The sequence below is a fragment of the Tiliqua scincoides genome, chromosome 6 (genome assembly GCF_035046505.1).
Source record: "Tiliqua scincoides isolate rTilSci1 chromosome 6, rTilSci1.hap2, whole genome shotgun sequence".
NCBI classification, from domain to species: Eukaryota; Metazoa; Chordata; class Lepidosauria; order Squamata; family Scincidae; genus Tiliqua; species Tiliqua scincoides.
Genome location: NC_089826.1, coordinates 19244163 through 19267926, shown reverse-complemented (window position 1 = coordinate 19267926; position 23764 = coordinate 19244163). Strand labels below are relative to the sequence as shown.

Sequence of the window (23764 nt, the reverse complement as noted above, 5' to 3'; positions counted from 1 at the left end):
CTGCTCAAAGCGGCCACTTCCCCAGCCTCATGGAGGGTAAACCCCCTCTGGCTACCATTTTCCAAAGAAAGAAAGTTCCCATTGGCATAAATGGAATTTTTTTTTTTTTCTCCTCTTGGCAAATAGCAGTCATGGGACCTCCCAATATGAATTAGGTTCATGGCAGATGTGTTGGGTTAAAGCCCCCTTACTTCCCCATGGTACCAATCCACAGGGGCCTCTGATCTGGCTGATATTTTTACAGAACAAGTTAAGCCCATCAGTGCTAATGAGAGGCATGTGCTTCAATCCTATCTACACTTATTTGGCAGTAAGCCCCATTCACTATAGTGGAACTTACTTCTGAGCAGACATGCATAGGGTTGTTCTCCAGATGTAACATGCAATTTGGCCCTTACCTAGCATATAGGGCCATTGTGTGGGTTACTGAGAGAATTATGTAATGCATTTTGAAGACTCTAAATTGCTATACAACTGGAAACACAATTGTACTAGTTAATACCATGGGGCCTGCAGTGACCCTGTCCTCCTATATATACTTCCCTGTTCCCTAGACCAGGGCTGCCCAAACCCCGGCCCCCGGGCCACTTGCGGCCCATGGGGGGCCCCAATCTGGCCCCCCATGGGCCACTTGCGGCCCATGGGGGGCCCCAATCTGGCCCCCCAGGGAGCCCCCCAGCTCCGATGGGCACTCGGCCGGAGCCCTTGCTGGCCTGATGCGACTGCTCTTCACAGTGACAGCAAGGAAAAGGCTAAACACTCACAGCAGAGCAAGAGTCCCAGCCATCCGAAACCCTCCCATTAGGTTGGGGAGGCTGCAGCTGAGTCCAGGCGTAGGATGGGGGTAAGAAGTCCTGGCTCTGTTTGCCCTGCAGTTTGGGTTGGGGGGGCAGGGGTAGGCACTGAGGAGGGATGGGAAACTGTGGGTCTATTTGTGCTGCTTGCATGTGCTGGGGGGGCGGGCACTGCAAGGGAGAAATTGCATGGATGTTTGAATGCAGCTGGAGAGCATGCCTACTCCGCAGTAAATCCCATCAGACTCAATGGGGTTTACTCCCAAGAAAGTGTGGATCTGATTCTGCTGAGAGTTTGCTTGGGGTCAAGGGCTGGGACTGCAGGGGAGACGTCCTGGGGATGCTTGAATGCAGCTGGAGAGCATGTCTACTTGGCAGTAAGTCCCACAGAGTCAGTGGGGCTTACTCCCAGGAAAGTGTGGATCTGATTGGGCTGTGAGTGCTCTGTGTTGGAGGCGGGTGCTGCAGGAAAGAACTCATGGAATGTTTGAATGGGGAGGAAACCTACTGCTTTTGCTTGTTGGGGTTGCTGGCAGAGAGGGAGGAAGGTGGGGGGGTCAGTTTGTGAATGAAATACACATAGCTCTCTGCCTGCTTCTAAGTTTGTTTGGTGCTGGGTGCAGGCTGGGGGAGGGGGGACTGAGAGAGGGAGACAGGCAGCTCCCGTCTGTGTGTGAATGAGGAGAAACAAACTTCTGTCCCGAGGGGGCAGGTGCCCACCAGCTCCCTGACTGATTGTGTTCCTTTGCTGCTGCTTTTTGCCAGGATTGGGGGGGGGGGGGAGAGAGTGAGAGTAAAAACATGTTCCTGCATGGGGGGGGGAAGGAGCCCATGCTGACTCCTCTTAAGTTTGTTTTGTACTTTTCCCTAGGAAGAGGTGTGTTATATGTGTCAGGAATGATTTTAACAACCCCCCTTTTCTGGATCTCATGTGTATTATAAATAAGCTCAGTAAAATTCATTCATTCACATAAGTTCCATCTCTAATATATTCATTTATGTAAATTTATTCAAATTTGAAATGTAAATTCAGTGTCAGAGAGATGATGTGGCCCTCCTGCCAAAAAGTTTGGACACCCCTGTTCTAGACTGTCATATTGGCTCCATCTTTTTCACAGCATTAAACAAACAAAAGGATGCAGCTCACTGCACAAGAAACTTATCTGAGATGAAGCTACTTTCAAATCACCTAACCAAATCCCCATATACAATAATCTGATATTAGGGTTAGACAGAGTCCAATAGGTCATAAAAAAAGAAACAATGAGTAGTACAATATTTCACAATGACTTCATGAGCACAAATATACAAAGAAGGTATTTGGGACCTGTAGCAAACTCTCGTGTTAATTTCTAAATATCTCTGATTCCTTATTCATGTACTTTTTCCTTCTACTTAAAAAGTCCTGATCCAGGTAAGATTAATAACCAACACTGAATGGTTTATATCTCCTTCTCTAAACTACTGCATCAACTTTAGACAGTTATTAAGATACGAACAGCCCGATTCTATCGCCCAACAGCCCTGGAGAATTAAGTGAAGTATTTTTTGCTTATCTCTCCATAGGACGTCTAGTCCCCAATGGGTCTCCTCAGATCTATGCCAGCTTCTTTGCTGAAGTAAATCTGAGGAGACTCCTGGGGTTGAATGGGCTGGGAAGGGAGGATAGGATCTTGGTCACCTGCTGCTGAGGTGCTCCTTCTGCCCCTGAACTACCCCGGCCCAGCCTGCTCCCCGCCCCAATCCATCCACAATCTTTCTTTTCCACTGACTTACTGGCACTAACGGGATAAAGGAGATTCAGAGGGCTACTGTTGCCTGCACATGGTCTCTGACCATTTGCGCTGGCAGCCACAGCCTGCTAAATGGCAGAGCAGCCTGGGACTTAAGGTGGAGGATCATGAGATCTGCCACCACAAGTCCAGCATAGGATTGGACTGTAAATGAATGTTTTTTCCTCCATGTTGATGATCATTTAGGCCAGCGGTTGCCAAACTTGCGACTGCTGCGTAATGGAAAACCAGTCCCCTTTCAGACCGGAACTTACTATTCTGCTGCATCACTGCATGACTTTCAGTTAGATCGGGAGACAGGGAGACCCTGGGCAGTTGCATCTGTTGCCCAGCATCCCAGAAAGCTGTGCAACAGGGCATCTGGGCAGGCACGTCTCTGCCCCCCCCCCAATCTAACTGGAAGTCATGCAGCAATGCAGTAGAACAGTAAACTCCACTCATAGGGGGAGGGGTTACTTTAAACCCTGGATCCAGCTTGCGGGCCAGGGTTTAGAAGACCCTGAATTATACCTGCACGATCTTGGGTATACTGTGTTTCATTTCATCCCCATTCATTTACATTGGGGGTCCAGGTGACTCAAAACATTCTTTTACATTTTTTAAAAGTTGCAAACATTCATTACATTTTTTTAAAAGTTGCAATTGGGAGAGGAGGTTGAAACAGAACAATTGATCATTTTATTACAGGTGGAATATGAGATGGCATGGGTGGGGAAGGGAGAGTTTTACATATTTTTGTAGTTCTCTGGCATCAGTCATGATGCTCAACATGTAGATCTGGTAATGTTTTATGAGTATGGGTGGAATCCTAACCCCTTATGTCAGTGCTTTCCAGCACTCACATAAAGGCAATGCAGCTCTGAGGTAAGGGAACAAACATTCCCTTACTTTGAGGAGGCCTCCATGAGTGACACACAACTGCAGGATGCAGCACATATCCCATTGGCACCGCTATGCCAGTACTGGAAAGCACTGACATAAGGGGTTAGGATTGTGACCTATGAGGGTTAAAGTCAATTAACTGCTAAGTTCTTTGGCTCAACTAGATCAACAACTCAAGTAGCATAACTCTTACTTTTTCCAACATCAATGTAAATTCAGGTTAAGAACCCAAAGGCAAATGGTCTTTTAAACTAGTAACAACTTTATCCCCCTTCGCATAAAAAAAGTTCAAAATTATAATGCTCTGATACATGTTTCAGTGATACATGTTTCATCCATTGATCTCTAACCAAAATCAGGTGAAAAATAAAAATCTAGATTAGTAACAAGACCTGTAATATTGAACTGCATGTTTAAGGCCTGATCCTGTGGCTCTCTGCCCTTCACCAACAAGAAGCAGTTTATAATAACAACAGTGATGAACACTGTAACACAATAAGATGCTGTGTAACACAATAAGATGCTGTAGTGAAATTCTACAGTGTCAAATCTACCATGTTGTTGGGAAATTATTATGAAGACCTGAAAACATGTGTGCTTTGTAACTCTAAATCAGGGGCGCCCAAACCCCGGCCCTGGGACCACTTGCGGCCTTCGAGGACTCCCAATATGGCCCTCAGGGAGACCCCAGTCTCCAATGAGCCTCTGGTCCTCTGGAGACTTGCTGGAGCCCACGCTGGCCTGACGCAACTGCTCTCAGCGTGACGGCCAACGCTCACGTGAGCTGTGGGATGAGGGCTCCCTCCACTCCTTGCTGTTTCACATCTGTGATGCAGCAGCAGCAGTAAAGAAAAGGCCAGCCTTGCTTTGTTCAAGGCCTTTTATAGGCCTTGAGCTATTGCAAGACCTTCATTCATTCAAATAAGTTCCACCTCTAGTATATTAATTTATGTAAATTTATTCAAATTTTAAATGTAAATTAATTCTTTTTTCCCCGGCCCCCCGACACAGTGTCAGAGAGATGATGTGGCCCTCCTGCCAAAAACTTTGGACACCCCTGCTCTAAATCAAGACTATCCTTAGTATTCTAAACAGATTTCTTTTTAATATTGCTAGTTTCATACTTGAACCTAAACATATGAAGCTGGCTTATATTGACAGACCTCAATTTAGATCAGTACCTTCTACAGTGACTAGCACAGGTTCTTCAAGATTTCAGGTAAGATTATTTCCCAGGCCTACGTGGGACTGAATCTCTGATTTTCTGAAAAAAAAAGCATTTGCACAATGCTATGGCCCATCCCCCTAAAACAGATGTATCATGTCTTTTGATTTACTTACTGAGGGACAACTTTTGCATTCATGGTTGACTGGCACAGCCTCTAATGAAACTGCTACATAGTTCGAATCCAGGGCTTTGATAACGCTGGCAGCTTGCTTTGCAGTCATTGGTCCTGGACCAGCTTCTGTTGACTTCAGTTCCAGCTTCTGCCTGTTTTGAAATATAGTCTGAAATCTCTGTTGTGTTTTGAATATATATTTTATAAACAGACACATCCCCAATAATGACTCAAACAGTAAGTCACAATTATTATAATCTATGGGTTCCTTCATTTCAGTATTTCTAGGGTAGGGAATGCAAGGGCTTCACATTTTTAGCTATATAAAATTGATTACACAGGCCAACACACATTTTGCTTCCTTAAACCTTACACCAATTCCTGGGTATATTTGGGGTGACGATTTCAAAAATGGCATCCGTTTTGCCCTATCACATCTAGTTTTTGAAATGTAGTACAGTCTCTTTAGTGAATGGTTCAAGCAGCTTCCTCATGAGGAAGTTGCTTGAACCATTCACTAATGAGGCTATACTATATCTCCAAAACTAGATGTGATAAGGCAAAACGGATGCCATTTTTGGAACTGTCACCCCAAATTCATATCTAACCACCATAAAGTTTGGGAAAAACTTTTCTGACCCTCAGTTTTGAAGGCCTGTGTTATCATAGGCAGGGGCTGTGTATATCTCCAGTGGTTCACACCACACAAAGCTTTATCATTGTAGAACTGGTGGTTTATTTTCCCCCTCCCCCAAGTTTATAGTCTTGAAGACAGGATGGGGGCACTCTCATCTTTATATGGCAAAATGGACTGTGACATTTAGCCAAAAAATTGAGCAGAAGTAGGAAACTGAGGGCCCAATCCTATCCAATTTTCTAGCACTGGTGCAGCCACAATACAGCCCCAAGGTAAGGGAACAAATGTTCCCATACCTAAAGGAGGCCTCTGAGACTGCTGCCCCACCACAAGATGCATTGCATGCCCCATTGGCACCGTTGCACCAGTGTTGGAAAATTGGATAAAATTGGGCCCTTAGAGCCCAATCCTGGGCTCTGCGCCGCAGCTTCGTGCTGCTGCGTACTGTCGCAAACGTGCTGTAAGGCTTACTGCCGGGCTACCGCCTGTGTTAGCCCAGTGCTGGCTGGTGCTAGCATAGGGCGGACACCCAGCCTCCACAGCTTGGCAGTCTTATGGACCACCGAGCTACAGCATAGTAAGCGGGGGGCGGGGAGGGGGGCGGGGAGGAGGCGTTCTGGCGAGGGTGGAGGCCGGCGGGCAGTGGGGGGAGGTGTGACAGGGAGGCGGGGGGCTGGGAGGGGGTGTATTGGAATTGCGGAAGATCTGGCAAGGTGATAAGATATGGTGTCAGCAGTGGTCCCTTTAAGGGTGAAGGCCTGGGCTTTGAGCAGGCTGTGTGCTGCACAGCTGCAGCCACTAGAGGCAATGAGGTCCCTACTGATATAAGGAGCACCTGAGGCAGGAAGAGTTTGTGGGTTGTAGTGGAGAGATAGTGGAGGAGGGAAAGGAGACTTGCTTGCTAACTGAATGGACTGACTTTGTGGACTGCTAACTGACCTACTGGACTGCTAACTCACAGACTGACTTAGGGCTCTGCGTTTTGGACTGACCTTCCAGCTAACTGACTTAGGGTGCCATCCTAACCTCTTATGCCAGTGTTTTCCAGCTGGGACATGTGCTGCATCCTGCAGTTGGGTGTCACTCATGGAGGTCTCCTCAAAGTAAGGGAATGTTTGTTCCCTTACCTCAGAGGTGCATTGCCCTTATGTCAGCGCTGGAAAGCACTCACATAAGGGGTTAGGATTGCGCCCTTTCTGGCTACTGATTTATGGACCAAACCACGACTCTGCTAACGAACCAATGGACTGGCTAATGACACACTGGACTTTCGGACTGATCTGGCTCTCTAACTAATGGACTACTCAAACAGACTGCTGAGTGGAGGAGAGCTGAGGTGCAGCTGCTGTACCTGGACGGACTGCTGCATGGAGAGCTGGGACCCTGCAGACATACAGGCAAGCTACCTACTGGTCTCCTCCCGTCTGGTATTGGCAGATCTAGCTGTAACCAAGCTGGGAGAACTACCGCAGATACTCACCCATAAGTCGATCCCACAGATAAGTCGAGGGCAGGTTTTGAGCCAACAATTATGGAACTTTCTATGACCCTCAGATAAGTTGGGGGTTAAACTTAGGGGGGTGTCTGACTATAGTTTTTCTGATTTTACTCGAGCAGAGATCCTGAAAAATAACCCACCACTAATTGTTACCTAAGAACTGTAGCCTCTAATTTATTAAAAACATAGTAAAAGATCATAAGTTACATTTTTATTCTTTTTAAATTCTGGTCTTCATCACCTTTTTGTAAGCACTATCAGAGTAAGTGCACTGTAAACTACATACCAGTAAAACAGTGGTTCCCAACCTGGTATTCATGTACTCCCAGGGACACTCAACCTTTAGGGGTTGTACCTTTAGGGATACTTGAAAAAGAATGGAATAATGGTAGAAAAAGGCAGGTCATGCTCCAGAATGCCTTGCAAGACAGGAATGCCTTGCAAGGACCAGCAAGGCAGGAAGGGAGGTAGCTAGTTGGCTGTGAAAGCCCCACCAATAGCTAGTTTTTGGTCATCAATTCATGTATGAACCAGTGGTTGAAAACCAGCACAATAAAAAAGCTGAAACATAATATGGAAAGTGATCAATCACCCAGAATTTCTCAGCACACTTCTGGTGCAAAGCAGTGCAAAGGCAGAGTCTTCTGTTCTTCAAACAGATAAAAAGAGAAAACACTGTGATACATAAGAACAGCCCCACTGGATCAGGCCATAGGCCCATCTAGTCCAGCTTCCTGTATCTCACAGCGGCCCACCAAATGCCCCAGGGAGCACACCAGATAACAAGAGACCTCATCCTGGTGCCCTCCCTTGCATCTGGCCTTCTGACATAGCCCATTTCTGACATAGCCCGAATACATGAAGGCTTTCATATGGAGGAGATGAGGAATTGTATTATTAATTACAAACATTTTGCTAATATGAAGGGTACAATTTATGAAAACAGGCTGCCAAGGGATATGCAAGTCAAAAAACCACTACAGGAGAACCATGAATCAAATCCAACTTTAAGATGTCTGGTGTGTTAAGCCAGAAGCTCTACGTACAACATACAACCCATAACACATAACTGGGAGTGTGCAATTCAATTCACAGCATAGAGATGCAGCTGCATATATTTGCAACCCTTTTTACTCAGAAGTAGACCCACTGCTTTCCATGGCTGCTCCCTCCCCCTGGCACGCCTCCCGCCTGCCCCTTCGTTCTGCCAAACTCCCTGTTATGAGCTTTGCCTAGAGATCCTATGCCCACTTTACAGCTAATTACCGTAGATACTCGCTTATAGTATGTGAAATTTTTGCCAAGTAATCAAGTTCCACTTATCACTTTGCCTTATCTCCAGGTCAATCAGAGGGCAAAGCCTTTCAACTCTGAAAAGTTTCTCAAGCGGCAGACAGGCAGGCGCCAAGTTTCTCAAGCAGCAGGCAGGCACAGCTCCTTAGAAGCAATGTGTTAACCTTTTATTCTCCTTTCTTCTGCTGCAGCCTGGTTCTGCTTTGCAAATGCTTGCAAAGCAGGTCTGTTTTTTGGAACACCAGGATGGGAATCCTCCTTTCCACCTGAAGCAGGCTACAATTCAATGTACCCTTACTTAAGAATAGCGCAGGATTCGGTGGCAGCCGTTCTCAGTGCCGCCGAGGCTGGGCACCCCAGGCAGCTCAGGATTGGGGTGTAAATATATAGCTCAGATGATGAAAGCAATAATAAAAACGTATTAAAGTTCTCTCACCTTCATATAATATTAAATCATTTTAATATTTTTGTATTTTATATATTCATCATTTTCAGTATTTTAGTAGCTTTGCTTTTAATACTTGCATTTGGGAAGATCATTAAAGTGCACCAGACCAGTTATAAAAGCATCATTTGTTGGCTTCAGCCACTAAGCATTTTTCTCAACATGGCAACTTACTTAGAAACTACTTTCATATCAATTGCTCGGTAAACATTCAAATTCAAAATGTGGTTTTCTTCAGCCCGTACAGATTTAATAAAAGTATCCTCCAGCACATAAATTGTGGCAGATGTAGACTTTTTGCTGACATCTAAGAGCTGGAAAAAAAAATTAGAGAAGATAGCTAAGCTGCAAAAAACGAAATGAGATCGGATCCTGTCTCAAGCGTCCACTTATTTTGATATGCTGTGTATGTACTTTGGTGCAGTTACATGATCTCATTTGTAGTTGTAGAAGAAATCATAAGAATGCTCCACATTACATACCGCATGTGTGATTGGATCAGGGTCCTCAGATGCATGTGCACACGTGTTAAAATACATGCATATGAACACGTATATCATTCATCGCCCAATTCTACCTAAATCCTCCTGTAGCAATGCAACAACGCAGCATGGCTATCACTATATCCTGTGGGTGATTTTTGGCTGCTGAAGATCTCCTCAGGGTAAGAGAACATTTGTCCCCTTGCCTGCCGCTATAGTTAGCAGCTACTATATACATCTCGGACCTGCACCAGTTCAATCGCTGGCACAAGTCTGCATTGACCCAGAAAGGTAGATCATTCCTGGGAAGGGGGGTTGGGATTTAGCATGCACCACTGCTGATCCTGCCCCCTCCTGGGCCCAATTCATCCCACCTCAGTCACTACCCCATTCTGCCCATCCCCCACACCGTTCAACCCTATCTCCCTCCAACCTACTCTGGCTGGTCTCTGTGGGACCACAGGCACACAGGAGGCTGCTCCAGCCTCCCTGCCAGCAGGCCTGCAGCATGCATTGGCAGAGGCTGCTTTGCTACTGCCGTAAAGCAGCCTCTGCTGGTGCAACGTTAATTACATGGGAGGGGGATTGGTTTGGGCTGTCACACTTTCTGTGCTTGCTGTGGGAATGCTGGTATATCATGCTCAGCGACAGCACAATGGAAATTGATAAATATATGCCTGTTGCAGAAAGTATGAATAAAGTGAAACTATTATCTCTCTCCCAGAATGCTAGAACTCGAAGGGCCAAACTACATATGAGAAATGCAAAGGAAGCAAAACAGCAGCCGGGGGAGAGTGGCTTTTGAACTTTGCCCACAACCGTAATCACATCAAACCCCTCCCCCCATGCTATCTCACTACGCCTTCAGTGTGCAGAATACATTAACCATATTTGTACCTGATGGTGGCTAGTAAAGCCTGTCCGCTCCAGTTTGCAAGAATTCAGGGCTTTAATTTTAGTAACTTGATTTTCTCGAGTCTGATGATAAGTAACATTGCAATTCCCAGAGATATCCACCTAGAGAAAGGACAACATGCTATAATTCTCACAAGGATAGTCATGAATTGTAAATGCCACACAGAAGATGTTTAAATAGCAGCCTTCTTTGACTCCCTGGATTTGGATTATTTTTATTACTGCTATCAGAGCTGGTCCAAGGCAACTCAGCCAGTGCAGGAGGTTCCTCTGCCATGGCCATTCACCACCACCCCCCATCCCCCAAAAAGCAGGCTTTGTCCTTTGCTTGAAACTCCATTGTCTAATCCACATATATTTGTTGATTGGGGAAATTTCTCTATGTCTAGGGCACTGAGACAGCCATGCGCTTAGTGACTGGGCAGCCAAATTTGTCCATCTAGGCCAGCAGGTGGAATGGAGTGACCAGGTGGGTTCCACTCCTCCAATCAGATGATGACATCATCAAAGCAAAGTTATGTAAGCACCCAGCCCACAGGAAGTTGTTGTTGTTCTCTGCCAGTGGTCTCAGTGACCCATTTGTTGAGAACTCAGGGCCCAATCCTATCCAACTTTCCAGCTCTGGTATAGCCACAATGCAGCCCCTTGGTAAGAGAACACATGTTCCCATACCTTGATCAAGCCCCAGTGACTGCCCCTCCACCACAGGATGGAGTGCACACCCCACTGGCACAACTATATCAGCACAGGAAAATTGGATAGGATTGGGCCCTCAGAGAGGAGCAGCCACTGGTTTACCTGCAAGTGCAAGAGCTAAAGCTTCTTTAAGCCATGTAAGTAGCAAATGCTAGAGACCTTCTGGCTAGATAGTATTAAGGAATTACTTAATATTTCCTGGGTGCTAATTGACTCCATCCAACATGCAGGAAGGGATGCATTCATGTTAACCAGTAGGCACTACTCCCTCAGTCTTCTCGGAAAGAGAAAGCGCTTTGTTTGCACTTCTGTCTCAACATTCCAAGCATTGGGAAGCCCTGCAGAGGGCTGCGTGGGAATCCCCGCACCTCCTGGAACCTCCAGCAGCTCTCAGTGAGTGAAAGTAAGTGGAAAGCAACTCCCTTAGTGATGCAATCTTGAGGATCGCGTCACTGCCCTGGCCCCTCTCTCGCAAAGACTTACTTAGGGGGTAACTCTCCCTAAAAGTTTGAAAACCACTGGTCTAGAGTATACAAATATATTTCATCCCAGCATTGATAGGAGTTGGTTTAGCTTGACATGGTATAGTACCTCCCTGTTAACTCCAGAAGTCATCTGCATCTGAAACAAGCTTGCCAGGCCACTCTTGAGATTCTGAATAATGGCAGGTTCATTTTCATAGGTGTAGAAGTTTCTAATCTGAGTGAAGGAAAAGCGGACAAAACAATATAATAAGCATGAGGTTCCCTCCTATTACTTGCTATCCATTATTCAGGCCTTATTACTGCACCTGCTCAGGAAAATCTTCCAGGAGCAAATCAATAGCTGCATCCACCCACATAACCAAGTATCTGAAATGATCCTCTTGACCACTTCAGGATTCAACCACCTCATTCCGCTGCATACATAGATAGGGCTTTAGTTTTGAGAATAGAAAACAGAATATACTGAATGTTCTCAAATTTTGTAGTAATCTTTTCCTCATCATCCCGCAGCATTTCAAGATAACATATAACTTGTACTTTAACCTAGGTTACAATCAGGTAAAGATGAACAATAAGGAACCAAGCTGAGGGCATAGAGACGTGTCGATGACACAGTGATCTTTGAACTGCCAGACAAAATTGTTGCCTCTGAACTTAGCATATACTTTGCACCTTCCACTAGCACTCTAGGAATTGCAACCAGCTGTGCTTTATCCCACCAAGACATATCCAACAAGGTTTTTCATAGATGAGTCATCTCCCATCCTGTCTCATCTCACTCCTAATGTGCTATCTTTCCACCCTATTAGTTCAGCATTTGACCCAGCTTTCATCACCAGTGCAACATCACTATCTATGACATTGTATTGGTCAATAGCCTTTGATCCTACACTTTTTCTAGGAATAATATATCTGGAAGTTAGTGTTGGTTCACACAGTCCAAACTGTGTCCTCATGATGCATCCTGACAGTCCCTGGGAACACAATGGCATGGAAAACATAACATGGGACTGAGTGTATTCCTGGAGGCAGCCACAGTTTTCTTAAGGGAATTCCTCAGAGAATGAAAGCTTGAAAAATGATCCAGCCTTTCCTTCAGCATATCCACTTACAACATCATTTCTTTACAGCCATAATTTAAATAAAAGCCAACTTCAATTTTATTTATTCTGTGTTATTATTTGGATTCTTCATCTGTTTGAAGAAGAAAAAAGGTACATAATATGTCCTCTGTATACAGCACTCAATGCTTTGAAGGCCAATAATATATATTGTTAAACATTGGCTGAAAAATAAAGGTGACACTTTAGATCAGGTCCAAATAATTTGTGACCCGCCAAGCAAAAGGCCCCTCCCCCAGATCATGAATAGCAGCTCTCAAGGGGATTAATCTAATAAACTACTTGTTTTTTGCTGCCTGCCATTCAATAGATGGGTATGTTGGTTTGGTAGGTCACAAATCTTGTAGGCATGAGTTAAATCAAAGCATGCTTGCAAGAGATCACAACTTGTAAATTAACCTGAAATTGGACCAATACTTGAAAGTAAAAGTTTTTTTTCTTTACCTTCCCAAAAGTCCATTGGAGAACTACAGGTCTTTTTAAAAATGTCAGGTATTCTTTTCCAATTACTTGATCTGCATTTTTTCCTTTAAAAATGTTCTTTGTTGCAGGTCGCTCATTCACATTGTCAATTGTTACATCTGTTATCTGAAAAAAGCAAAAGGGAGAAATAAAACCTTTCTCCCTTTTTAAAATAAAATAAAATAAAAAAGGGAGAAATAAAAGCAAAAGGGAGAAATGATCCCTGCCCTGCAGTGGCAAAAGAAGATTTCAGTTCTTTTCATTTCTGAAGAAGCCATTTCTGCTTTCAGTATACATATTCTATTAACCCTGTGTGATGCTTGCAGAAGTACATTTTCAAAGCCATTCTATTTCAATCACTGAAAACCACTGGGGAATAACCATTTCTGACATAGCAAACCTATTCAAAAATTGTCATGGTTTTGGTGCTTTTTGAGATTCTTAACAAGACATTCTTGGATTGAGTGCGCTAGCATAGCTGGGGGGGTAGGGAGTACAGGGCTTTTGGTACCACACCTGAAGTCAATAGACCTCCCAGATGCAGCTGGAAATGCCTTCTGGTCACATCCAGGATGTGTTCTGAGGTGTGGAGAAGAGATGTGTGTGCTTCTCTGGTCCTCAGAAGGCCTCAGAATAGCATTTTTGGTTTTTGGTGAAAACCAGAAGTGCCTTTTGGAGGCCTCCAAAAAGCCTTCTGAGGCCGGGGGGGGGGGGTATATAAGGGGTGCCAAAAATGTATGTCCCCCTGGGTACCAGATTCCCTAGATATGCCACTGACTGAGTGTGAGATTTCATTTATAAAGCTGCCTACACTGAATCAAACCGTTGGTCCAATTCAGTATTATCTACATTGACTGATATCAGCTCTCCAGGATATCAGAGCAGGGGTCCTTCCCAGCCCTGCCTTGAGCTGCCTGGGATTGAACCCAGGACTTTATGCATGCAAGCAAGGGCTCTGGCTCTGAGTTATGGCCTCCCCAAACACAAACTTTTACAGAATATTGGGGAAAGCTATCACTTTTTCTATAACTATTTTATCCCACATTTCATGGTTTTTGTATACATCATATCAATACAGCTAGCAAAAAACATGTTTAATAAATCACTTTATGTTCCTAGCCTACCGCAATTTTGATCAACTGGTCATCATCATTATTGGGATTTCTCCATACTAAGTTGACATCCACTTCAGCTGAAATTCGGTAGCCCGTGCTCTCCTTGGGTGACCCTTTTCCCCTGTCCATAAGCACTTCCGTGGAGTAGGCAAATTTATATAATTTGTCATTGTTTATTTGAGGACCAGTATTGTGGCCTGTGTGAGGAAAAGAGTACAGAAAGCATTCCTTAAGAAATAGTAACAAAGCCAAATAACCCACCATATTCTCTCATACAAGAAAGCTATTCCAGAGCTCAATCACTTAGTGGATCATTCCTTTCTTCCTCCAGTCCATACCTCTAGTGACAGAGTGCTTGGATGGGGTTGCCTACTAGCGTGGAAACACTCTGCATATGCTCAAAGGTATTCCTTTCTTTATAAGCATTGTCAGGCAGGCAATCCAGAGAATTGATGTTACTTTCTTAAGCCCCTGCTTGTACCTGGGGACTGGCCAACAAAGTGGGAAGTATCTTTGGCCACTTTGGGTTGCTTTTTTTTGGGGGGGGGGCAACTGGGGGGAGGGGGAAATGCCTTTGCAACCAAGTGGTGAGAGCATTGGCAGCAATGGTGACAGAATCTGCACTGTGCAAGCACACAACCATTGACTGGCCAGCAGTGCATAGCATGGACAAGTTATGCATCTTTCACTGCAGCAGGAGACTCTATGGTAAAACCAGTTCTCTAGATTGTCAACATGGCAACTCTCTTACTTCACAGTGATCAATCCTTTCATTCTTTCCTTCACAGCTCTTCTTAAAAGCTTTGCTTTGCCTGAACCTTTTTGTCTTTGACATCTGAAATGGAAATTAAGTTTGAGTACAGGTAATCCTTCATTGACTCACATTTATCCTTGGTTACCCTTCTCTCTCTCTCTGGCCTGTCCCACAATCAACACAAAGTTTGGAAGTCTGCTGAAGCAAGGGCTTGTCTTCTTTGCTTATTTTACTCTATAAAAACCCATGTTCCTTGATGGCACTGGTTACCCAGATGATGACATCAAAATGGAAATATAATGGATATAGGAGTGAATTCTTGGTGATTTCTGATTCAGGTTAAGTCCTCTCAGAATAGGAGAAAGCAGTCCTTTTCACAACCTAGGGCCAAGCTACATGTTACCACAAATGCATTATGTGCCTCAGTCGTGCCACATACATCCCACATGACAATTTTTTGAAAACCAATGGACGCTTTACTTTTCCTTTTAAAAAATTTTATGTGGAAAAGAGAAAACAAGAGCAGAACCACAGTGGTTTAAAAGTCCTAAAGCCCCTGCAACACCCTTTAGTTATGCTTCCTTTCATGCTTCCTTTCATTCCTTTCATCCTATGTAGTTATGCTTCCTTTCATGCAGTCCGGCTGCCCCAGATGTTTCTATTTTAAAAAAAGAGCAAAGACCCCAAGTCAAGTCACATGTTTAAGGTAATGAGTAACTTGATACTCAGGCTCAGGGCCTTTCAAAGTAATTTTTTTTAAAGTCTGCACTAATACTAGTCAAGGATCATTATCATCGGCTCATTCTCCCTCTCCCACACAATGAATGGATGTGAAATAGTATAGTCTCCATTCCCCAGAGGAAAACAGGGACACTCTTGTGCACTTCTGTTACAGCACCAAGACCTCTAAGCAAGCTCTATTCTTTTGCATGACACGTTGCTGAAGGCTCTTCTCCACCTGCTGCTTTCTGTATTCATTTACTCTGCAACAGCCTGTCCCAAACCATGATCTGAAGTAAACTGTGTCAGTAATCTGACTGTAAGACTTCCCTTTTTTTTTAAACTTAAAAACGTTTAACAGAATGGCTAACCTTGCAACAGATCTGATTGTACTCATTAAAAGAGCTGAAGCTCTAACATATTCACCAATACTTATTCCCTTAATAGCTTGTTAAGAGGGAAGGAAGACAGTTAAGCTCGTGATAGAAATGAAATAACTTTTATTTTTCAGTAGAAGTATGTGAGGGATTGCGCCTCCTCCAAGACTTCAACTGTCCTAAGTCCAGACGGAAAAATAACCAGGGGCAGCCCTCAATTTAATAGCAGTTGTTATATTTAAACCTCAGTTTTTCTGCCCTGTGCCTTTCTAGCAAGTTGTAACCAATAAATAGTTGAGTTATCAGTATCTAGTATGTGTTGATGTACTTGTATATTGAACACAGTGCGCTGGCGTTTTGTGTTCATACTACCGCAATTAACACATTCTGGCAACCAGTCCAAAATTCTAATTTTCCCCCAAAATGTTGGGTAGCTGGTGCAGATTTAGATGCAAACTCAAAAACAAAACTGACCAGCTTGGCCTTTTTAGTTGGCTAGGAACCTTCTGAAGAAGATGGCATGGGTACCAAAGACTTAATTTGTCCTAGTTGTTTCACTGACTGATAGCATTTCATGACAGGGCTTTTGTGTGGCATTTATATGTTTAACAATGAACTTTCTGTTGAATTGTTTTTATATTGACATATACTCTCTTGAGCAACTCCCTCCCCTGAGAGACCACCACACAACTATCAGGCCACAGCACACCCCAGTTAGAAACTAGTTTAGTGCTGCTCAGTTGACTGACAAGCCCCAGACAACTCCAATGCTGGAGGCAAACCAATTGCAAAAAGACAAAAAACCTCCTAAAATTGTTTGTCAACAAGACCTGAAGGGAAATTCCTTCCCAAATTCAAATATAGTCATCAGTCAGACCCTGAGTGTTAGCTATAATTTATTGGGTGTACGTTTCTCTCCCTCCCAAACAACTCTTATTTCCATATGTGGCAAAGACTGATGATCTGAGGAAAGGGGGGGGGAATCTTGATCAGAGGTGTGGGGGCAGGACCGATTCTGCTCCTGCCTCCCACAGACAAATCAAACGTATGGGATGCATGTTTCAAATGCACAATGTCTTTTTGTTTTGCCCCAAAGCAGTCACAGGTGAAGGCCAATTTAAGTTGGGGTCATAATATGGGGGCAAAGAATTTGGTCCCCCTCCCTTTAGATGTATTTCCTTACATCTGCCCTGATAACATATAAGTAGGAATAGGTCTGTTTTTGCTCATGAAATGGAGCGGGCAAGGGAGAGGAGCTAACCCTCTCACTCCCCCCTCCCACATCACCTCACTGTCTTCTGTGCTTCCAAGTCATTTTCTTTCAGTCCAGTTCCAATATTGAATCAAACTGGGCTAGAGAGAAAATGGCTTGAAGTGACAGTGTGCAACAAGGTACGGAGGGGAGGAAGACATTTCCACTCCCCTCCTCTCTGTGTTCCTTTTATGTAAAAACAAAGTCACCCCACCTCGCCCAGGCTTCCTGGTGCCTGAGGCTGTGTGCCAAATGCTACCCCTCTTTTATCTGGTGATGTATCAGCCTCTCCTCTAAACTTCCTCTTCTGCTGTTTCTCCTCTTCCTTTTTACCAGTTGAGGCAGTGGGAGCAAGAAGAAGAGGAGGAGCACTTTGTGGATGGAGGTGGCACCCCCAACCAATTCAGTGCCTGAGGCCTCATGGAAGGGCCTCGAGGTCCAGTAGGCCTCATGGAAGGGCCAGCCTGGACCACAATAGCATGCCTGATCTTGTCTGATCTTAAAAGCTAAGCAGGATCAGGCCTGGTTAGTATTTGGATGGGAGACCACCTGAGAATACCAGGTGCTGTAGGCTTATACCATAGTCTTTCAAGACTGAAGGTTGCCAACCAACCAGTCCTGTGCCCGTGTGTTGCGGTCACTGCTCCAATGGCTCTGACAGCAAGTGGGAGGGGTGATTACACGGCATGTTGCAACATCTGCAATACTTAACACGCCGGTCCCTCTGGCTACACTACTGTATGCCGGTCAGGCAGTCACAAGAACGGGCTGCCCTGGTCACCTCTATTTGGTCCAAAAGAACTCAAATAAAATCTGAATTATCCTTCATAGCATTTGAAATCTTTGTGTCGTCGTCTCCCCCCCCCACTGTTCAAGTTCTTGTGCATGAGTAAAAGCCAGCATTGATGTGTTAATGTTCAGTTTGCAGCCATCCGTTCTTGCATCCATAAGAATTTCTTTAACCTATATTGCTCTCCCCTTTACTATATTACCCCCTTCTGATATAACTGCAGAGTGCAGTGATATATCCTTGGGTCTCCCACTTCTGTAAAAAGGACTATGCCTGAGCTTTTCATGCAGAATTTCTATATACTGTATTGAGTTAGGGTCAAGAGTGCCTCTGTGGTTGAAGTATCTTGCAGGGAGGAACAGGGAGACACAGCCTGACTCGCAATGCTTGTGTCTATCATTAAGGCTGTCTATAATTAAATCAGGATAACCTATAATACAGAAAGTTATGCTGCCTGAGCGGAGACAGCTGTCAGAACTTGTACCTTTTATTAGGACTCTTGGCATGCACAACATGTGCAGCTCTAACCACTAGCTGGATCTAAGATCATACGTTACACTTGTAATATTCGTTTGATTTTTTTTTCTTAATGTAAAAAAAGCAGCAAGCTATTTCTTAGATCTTAACAAAATACATATTTAGCTAACAACACATAATTTGCCATGACCTGGTTGAATGAACCCAAAATATCTGTAAGCATCACGATGAGATACCCTGCCACCAACTGCATGGTTAGGATAAAGCCTGCTTGTTATGTACACAACAGTTCACATTCATTGTAACCCTAACAGTGCTTGTTCAGGAAGGTCTTCAAAATTCTTCCATTTACAATCTATAAGTTCTTGACACAGTCAATAAAGTTCCTACTTTTATATAAAGAACATCTGCAGAGGTTACACAACTCTATTGTAACCCAAATACCACTAAATACAGGAGTCCTGAATGCACAAGTTGTTCACACACTTGTAGGTTCATCACTTTAAGCCTGTAATTATAGAATGTTGTGGATGTGATGGGAATTAGATTACAGAACCTTGTGACAGAATGGACTATACCACTTTAGACTGCAGGTGAGGGATACTGCATTTGAATACACTTCCATATAAAAATTCCCTGCAAATAGCAAATTAGTACATCCCAATCTAGATATCATTTTCAGTTAGTTCAAACAGAGAGGATGTGTCTAGTCTTTTGCCTACTATACCAGTTTTCTATTTGCAGGGTATTTTTTTTTAATAGAGAAAAGCATTAGAAACAGCATGCCCCACTTGCTACAACAAAATGGTGCAGTCCATTCTACCACCATCACCTTTTACCATTTCTTTCTGCTACCTATGCAGACCAGGCCTTAAACACCATGCTTTGGGGCACAAGGGCTACCATTCTGTCTCACTAAATCTGCAATCCTATGCATGCTTATCTGGGAGTTAATCCCACTGAACAGTTAGTTCCATTGAGCAAGTAATCATACATAGGATTGTCCTGCATGAGACTCAAGTCTACACAGATGCTGAAAAGTAGAGTTCAACCACCTCCATATTCTAGGAAGATCTCACATGTAATTCATGGTTGTAACCTTGAGTGAACTTCTACAAGTTCAGCTCACCATTTGCAAGTACCCAAAAAAGAATGTATCAGGGTGTTCAGCAGCACAGAAGAACTGAAGATTGATTCACTGTACTATGTTGCACCTTTGAGTGTGAATTTAGACTATTTCATTCTTAAAGCTTCTCCAGATCAACTCCCACGTGAATCAGAACATTTTTTAAAATGTTAATTCTAATGCCAGCTCAATAACACAAGCATTTGAGTATTCTTGGTATGGATCACACCACGTAATTTATACTAATTCTTCATATTGGCTGTAAAGGTAATCTGTTTGAACTAACTGAAAATGATATCTAGATTGGGGTCAAATTCTCCACAGCCTTTACCAAAGACTCTTGATCATACTTGATGTTAACAAGCATTTGCTGCCTTATAAAAGAAGAGAGGTGTCATCTACATTTTATAATAGCATTCCAAAAACATTATTAAGTGATTTGGCCAAGTTTACACAGAAAGTTAGTGGTGGGAAGTAGGTAAAACATTTTCTCAAAAGTAGATTCCTCTTAACAGTTTCCAGTAGGGAAAGGACAGATACCAGCTCCTTGTATTTTGTACCACGCTGGGTTGTATCCAAAGTTTCCATTCCTCTGTGGAAGATATTTCCTCAGAAGGAAGAATTATAGAACCAACTGATTTTCTCAAATTGCAGAAAACCTGCACTTGACCTGTTTAGAAACGCGTCACACAGGAGCCACAGTTGGGTCATCCACATATCATTCATATGAAACAGAACCCATGTTCAAATTGAATCAAATGGATAAGTTAAATCACTATTAAACCTTCTCTTCTTCAGCAGAAAGACACCATTCCACATTGACAAAAGTGACAAAATATTGACCAAATAAGACACTTACCTTTCACCGAAGCAGAATATGTAGAAATGATGCAAGGGAACAGCACAGTGAGCAGAATCATGTCTGGCTCCTCTTAAGTGATCAACTATGATACCATGAAATGTTCTAAGAGGCTCTTCAGAAGAGAACTGCACAGATTGGAGTGAAGCCTGAAAAGAGGGCTTCTGAATCTGTCACAATAATGTTTATCTAGATGTAGTAAGGGTCAGATTCCAAACTCCACACTTGAGTACTAAGTTCATTGGAGGTCTAACCAGTTAATGATTAAGAACTGAGGTAATGGGGAGCATTCAGACATTTTATTGTTCTCGTCCACTTTCATTAATTTATACTAAAATCCATGCTAATACAGGCGAGTCAGCTCTTATGTGACTCGTGTCCATCTCCTTGTAAGTTTAGTAAACGTAGAGCATCAGCAGCACATCTGGGTGGCAAAGGCAGACAAGTACCCCACTATGAAAAATTACACACTCCCATTTAGGCTGCAATCCTATCCACACTTACCTTGGAGCAAGCCTCATTGTCTATAATGGGACTTCTGAGTAGGCATGCATTGGATTGGGCTATTAGGGCCCAAACCTAGCCAATTTTCCCACTCTGGTGTAGACACAATGCAGCCCCGTGTTAAGGGAACACATGTTCCCGTACCTTGAGGAGGCCAAAATGACTGCCCCTCCACAGCAGAATGCAGCGCACACCCCACTTGCACAACTGCACCAGGACTGGAAAATTGGATAGGATTGGGCCTTTAGTCTCCCTGTCTAGAGCATCATTGCCATAATGCCCTGCACATGCAGGGCAGAATATACTGTGCCCTTCTTCTGCCCCTTCCCCAGTTTTCACAAGAAACTTTCATGTCACCTCTTTTTCTAAATAAAATAAAGGCTGCTTTTCTGGAAAGTTTTTTTTCTTCTCCATTATCAGGGGCACTCTTGAAAACTACCTTAAGGTGAGATGTGACTACTCTGTGTGTAATACGCCTAGGTCCAAAGAACTAGTTTAGGCAAAATTCCAGTGCTAATTCTGACTTTTATTTTCCTTTGAACACCAGATTCCCTGACCCATGCAATCTTGCACTCTGTTTTTGAACCTCCTCCCCTGCTGCATTTTTAAGAGTGACTTGATGTGTTTCTTGAAGATGAACTGCTCAACAGACACAACAAACCCAAAGCCGTCTTCAACATGTAGAACTACAGTCAATTCTTGTTACTCGCTATCGCAGGGGTGTTCAAACATTTTGGCAGGAGGGCCACATCATCTCTCTGACACTGCCAGGAAAAAAAAGAATTTAAATGTAAATTAATTTGAATAAATTTACATAAATGAATTTATTAGAGACTGAACTTATATGAATGAATGAAGGTCTTGCAGTAGTTCAAGTCTTATAAAAGGCCTTGCACAAAGCAAGACCAGCCTTTTGTTTGCTGCCACTGCTGCATCACAGACGTGAAACAGCAAGTAGTGGAGGGAGCCCTCGTCCTACAGTTCAGGTGAGAGCTCAAACAGTCGTTCTCATGCAGAGAGCAGTTGTTTCAGGCCAGCATGGGCTCCAGAGACTCACTGGAGACTGGGGGCTCCACAAGGGCCGGGTTGGGAGCCCCTGAGGGCTACAAGTGGCCCCCAGCCCAGGGTTTGGGCACCCCTGTGCTTTTGAGTTGGGTTTCCTGAAAACCTAATGGATACTGAATTAGTGGAAACAGATCAGGGAGGTGACAAGGAGGGACAGGGTTGTAATCATGGGGGACTTCAATTATCCTCATATTGACTGGGTCAATTTGTATTCTGGTCATGATAAGGAAACCGGATTTCTTGACGTGCTAAATGACTGTGGCTTAGATCAGCTAGTCACGGAGCCCACCAGAGGACAGGTGACTCTGGATTTAATATTGTGCGGTACGCAGGACCTGGTTAGAGATGTAAACGTTACTGAGCCATTGGGGAACAGTGATCATGCTGCGATCCGTTTTGACGTGCACGTTGGGGGAAGAATATCAGGCAAATCTCTAACAAAAACCCTTGACTTCCGACGGGCGGACTTCCCTCAAATGAGGAGGCTGGTTAGAAGGAGGTTGAAAGGGAGGGTAAAAAGAGTCCAATCTCTCCAGAGTGCATGGAGGCTGCTTAAAACAACAGTAATAGAGGCCCAGCAGAGGTGTATACCGCAAAGAAAGAAGGGTTGCACTAAATCCAGGAGGGTGCCCGCATGGCTAACCAGCCAAGTTAGAGAGGCTGTGAAGGGCAAGGAAGCTTCCTTCCGTAAATGGAAGTCTTGCCCTAATGAGGAGAATAAAAAGGAACATAAACTGTGGCAAAAGAAATGTAAGAAGGTGATACTGGAGGCCAAGCGAGACTATGAGGAACGCATGGCCAGCAACATTAAGGGGAATAATAAAAGCTTCTTCAAATATGTTAGAAGCAGGAAACCCGCCAGAGAAGTGGTTGGCCCTCTGGATGGTGAGGGAGGGAAAGGGGAGATAAAAGGAGACTTAGAGATGGCAGAGAAATTAAATGAGTTCTTTGCATCTGTCTTCACGGCAGAAGACCTCGGGCAGATACCGCTGCCCGAACGGCCCCTCCTAACCGAGGAGTTAAGTCAGATAGAGGTTAAAAGAGAAGATGTTTCAGACCTCATTGATAAATTAAAGATCAATAAGTCACCGGGCCCTGATGGCATACACCCAAGGGTTATTAAGGAATTGAAGAATGAAGTTGCAGATCTCTTGACTAAGGTATGCAACTTGTCCCTCAAAACGGCCACGGTGCCAGAAGATTGGAGGATAGCAAATGTCACGCCTATTTTTAAAAAGAGAAAGAGGGGGGACCCGGGAAACTATAGGCCGGTCAGCCTAACATCCATACCGGGTAAGATGGTGGAATGCCTCATCAAAGATAGGATCTCAAAATACATAGACGAACAGGCCTTGCTGAGGGAGAGTCAGCATGGCTTCTGTAAGGGTAAGTCTTGCCTCACAAACCTTATAGAATTCTTTGAAAAGGTCAACAGGCATGTGGATGCGGGAGAACCCATGGACATTATATATCTGGACTTTCAGAAGGCGTTTGACACGGTCCCTCACCAAAGGCTACTGAAAAAACTCCACAGTCAGGGAATTAGAGAACAGGTCCTCTCGTGGATTGAGAACTGGTTGGAGGCCAGGAAGCAGAGAGTGGGTGTCAATGGGCAATTTTCACAATGGAGATAGGTGAAAAGCGGTGTGCCCCAAGGATCTGTCCTGGGACCGGTGCTTTTCAACCTCTTCATAAATGACCTGGAGACAGGGTTGAGCAGTGAAGTGGCTAAGTTTGCAGACGACACCAGACTTTTCCGAGTGGTGAAGACCAGAAGTGATTGTGAGGAGCTCCAGAAGGATCTCTCCAGACTGGCAGAATGGGCAGCAAAATGGCAGATGCGCTTCAATGTCAGTAAGTGTAAAGTCATGCACATTGGGGC

The 23764-nt window shown here is 44.1% G+C and overlaps 1 protein-coding gene across 1 annotated transcript in view; it reads right to left on the bottom strand.

Moving 5' to 3' along the window:
* MTTP (microsomal triglyceride transfer protein) overlaps window positions 1-20374 on the bottom strand; it is a 41155-nt gene extending 20781 nt beyond the window's left edge. The window contains exons 1-7 of the mRNA XM_066632310.1: window positions 20314-20374; window positions 13968-14155; window positions 12826-12969; window positions 11367-11474; window positions 10062-10181; window positions 8857-8996; window positions 4811-4961 (exon numbers count right to left, since the gene is read on the bottom strand). Coding sequence (XP_066488407.1) covers window positions 4811-4961; window positions 8857-8996; window positions 10062-10181; window positions 11367-11474; window positions 12826-12969; window positions 13968-14155; window positions 20314-20374 — 912 coding nt within the window. The remainder of the gene's footprint in view (window positions 1-4810; window positions 4962-8856; window positions 8997-10061; window positions 10182-11366; window positions 11475-12825; window positions 12970-13967; window positions 14156-20313) is intronic.
* Window positions 20375-23764: the final 3390 nt, after the last annotated feature.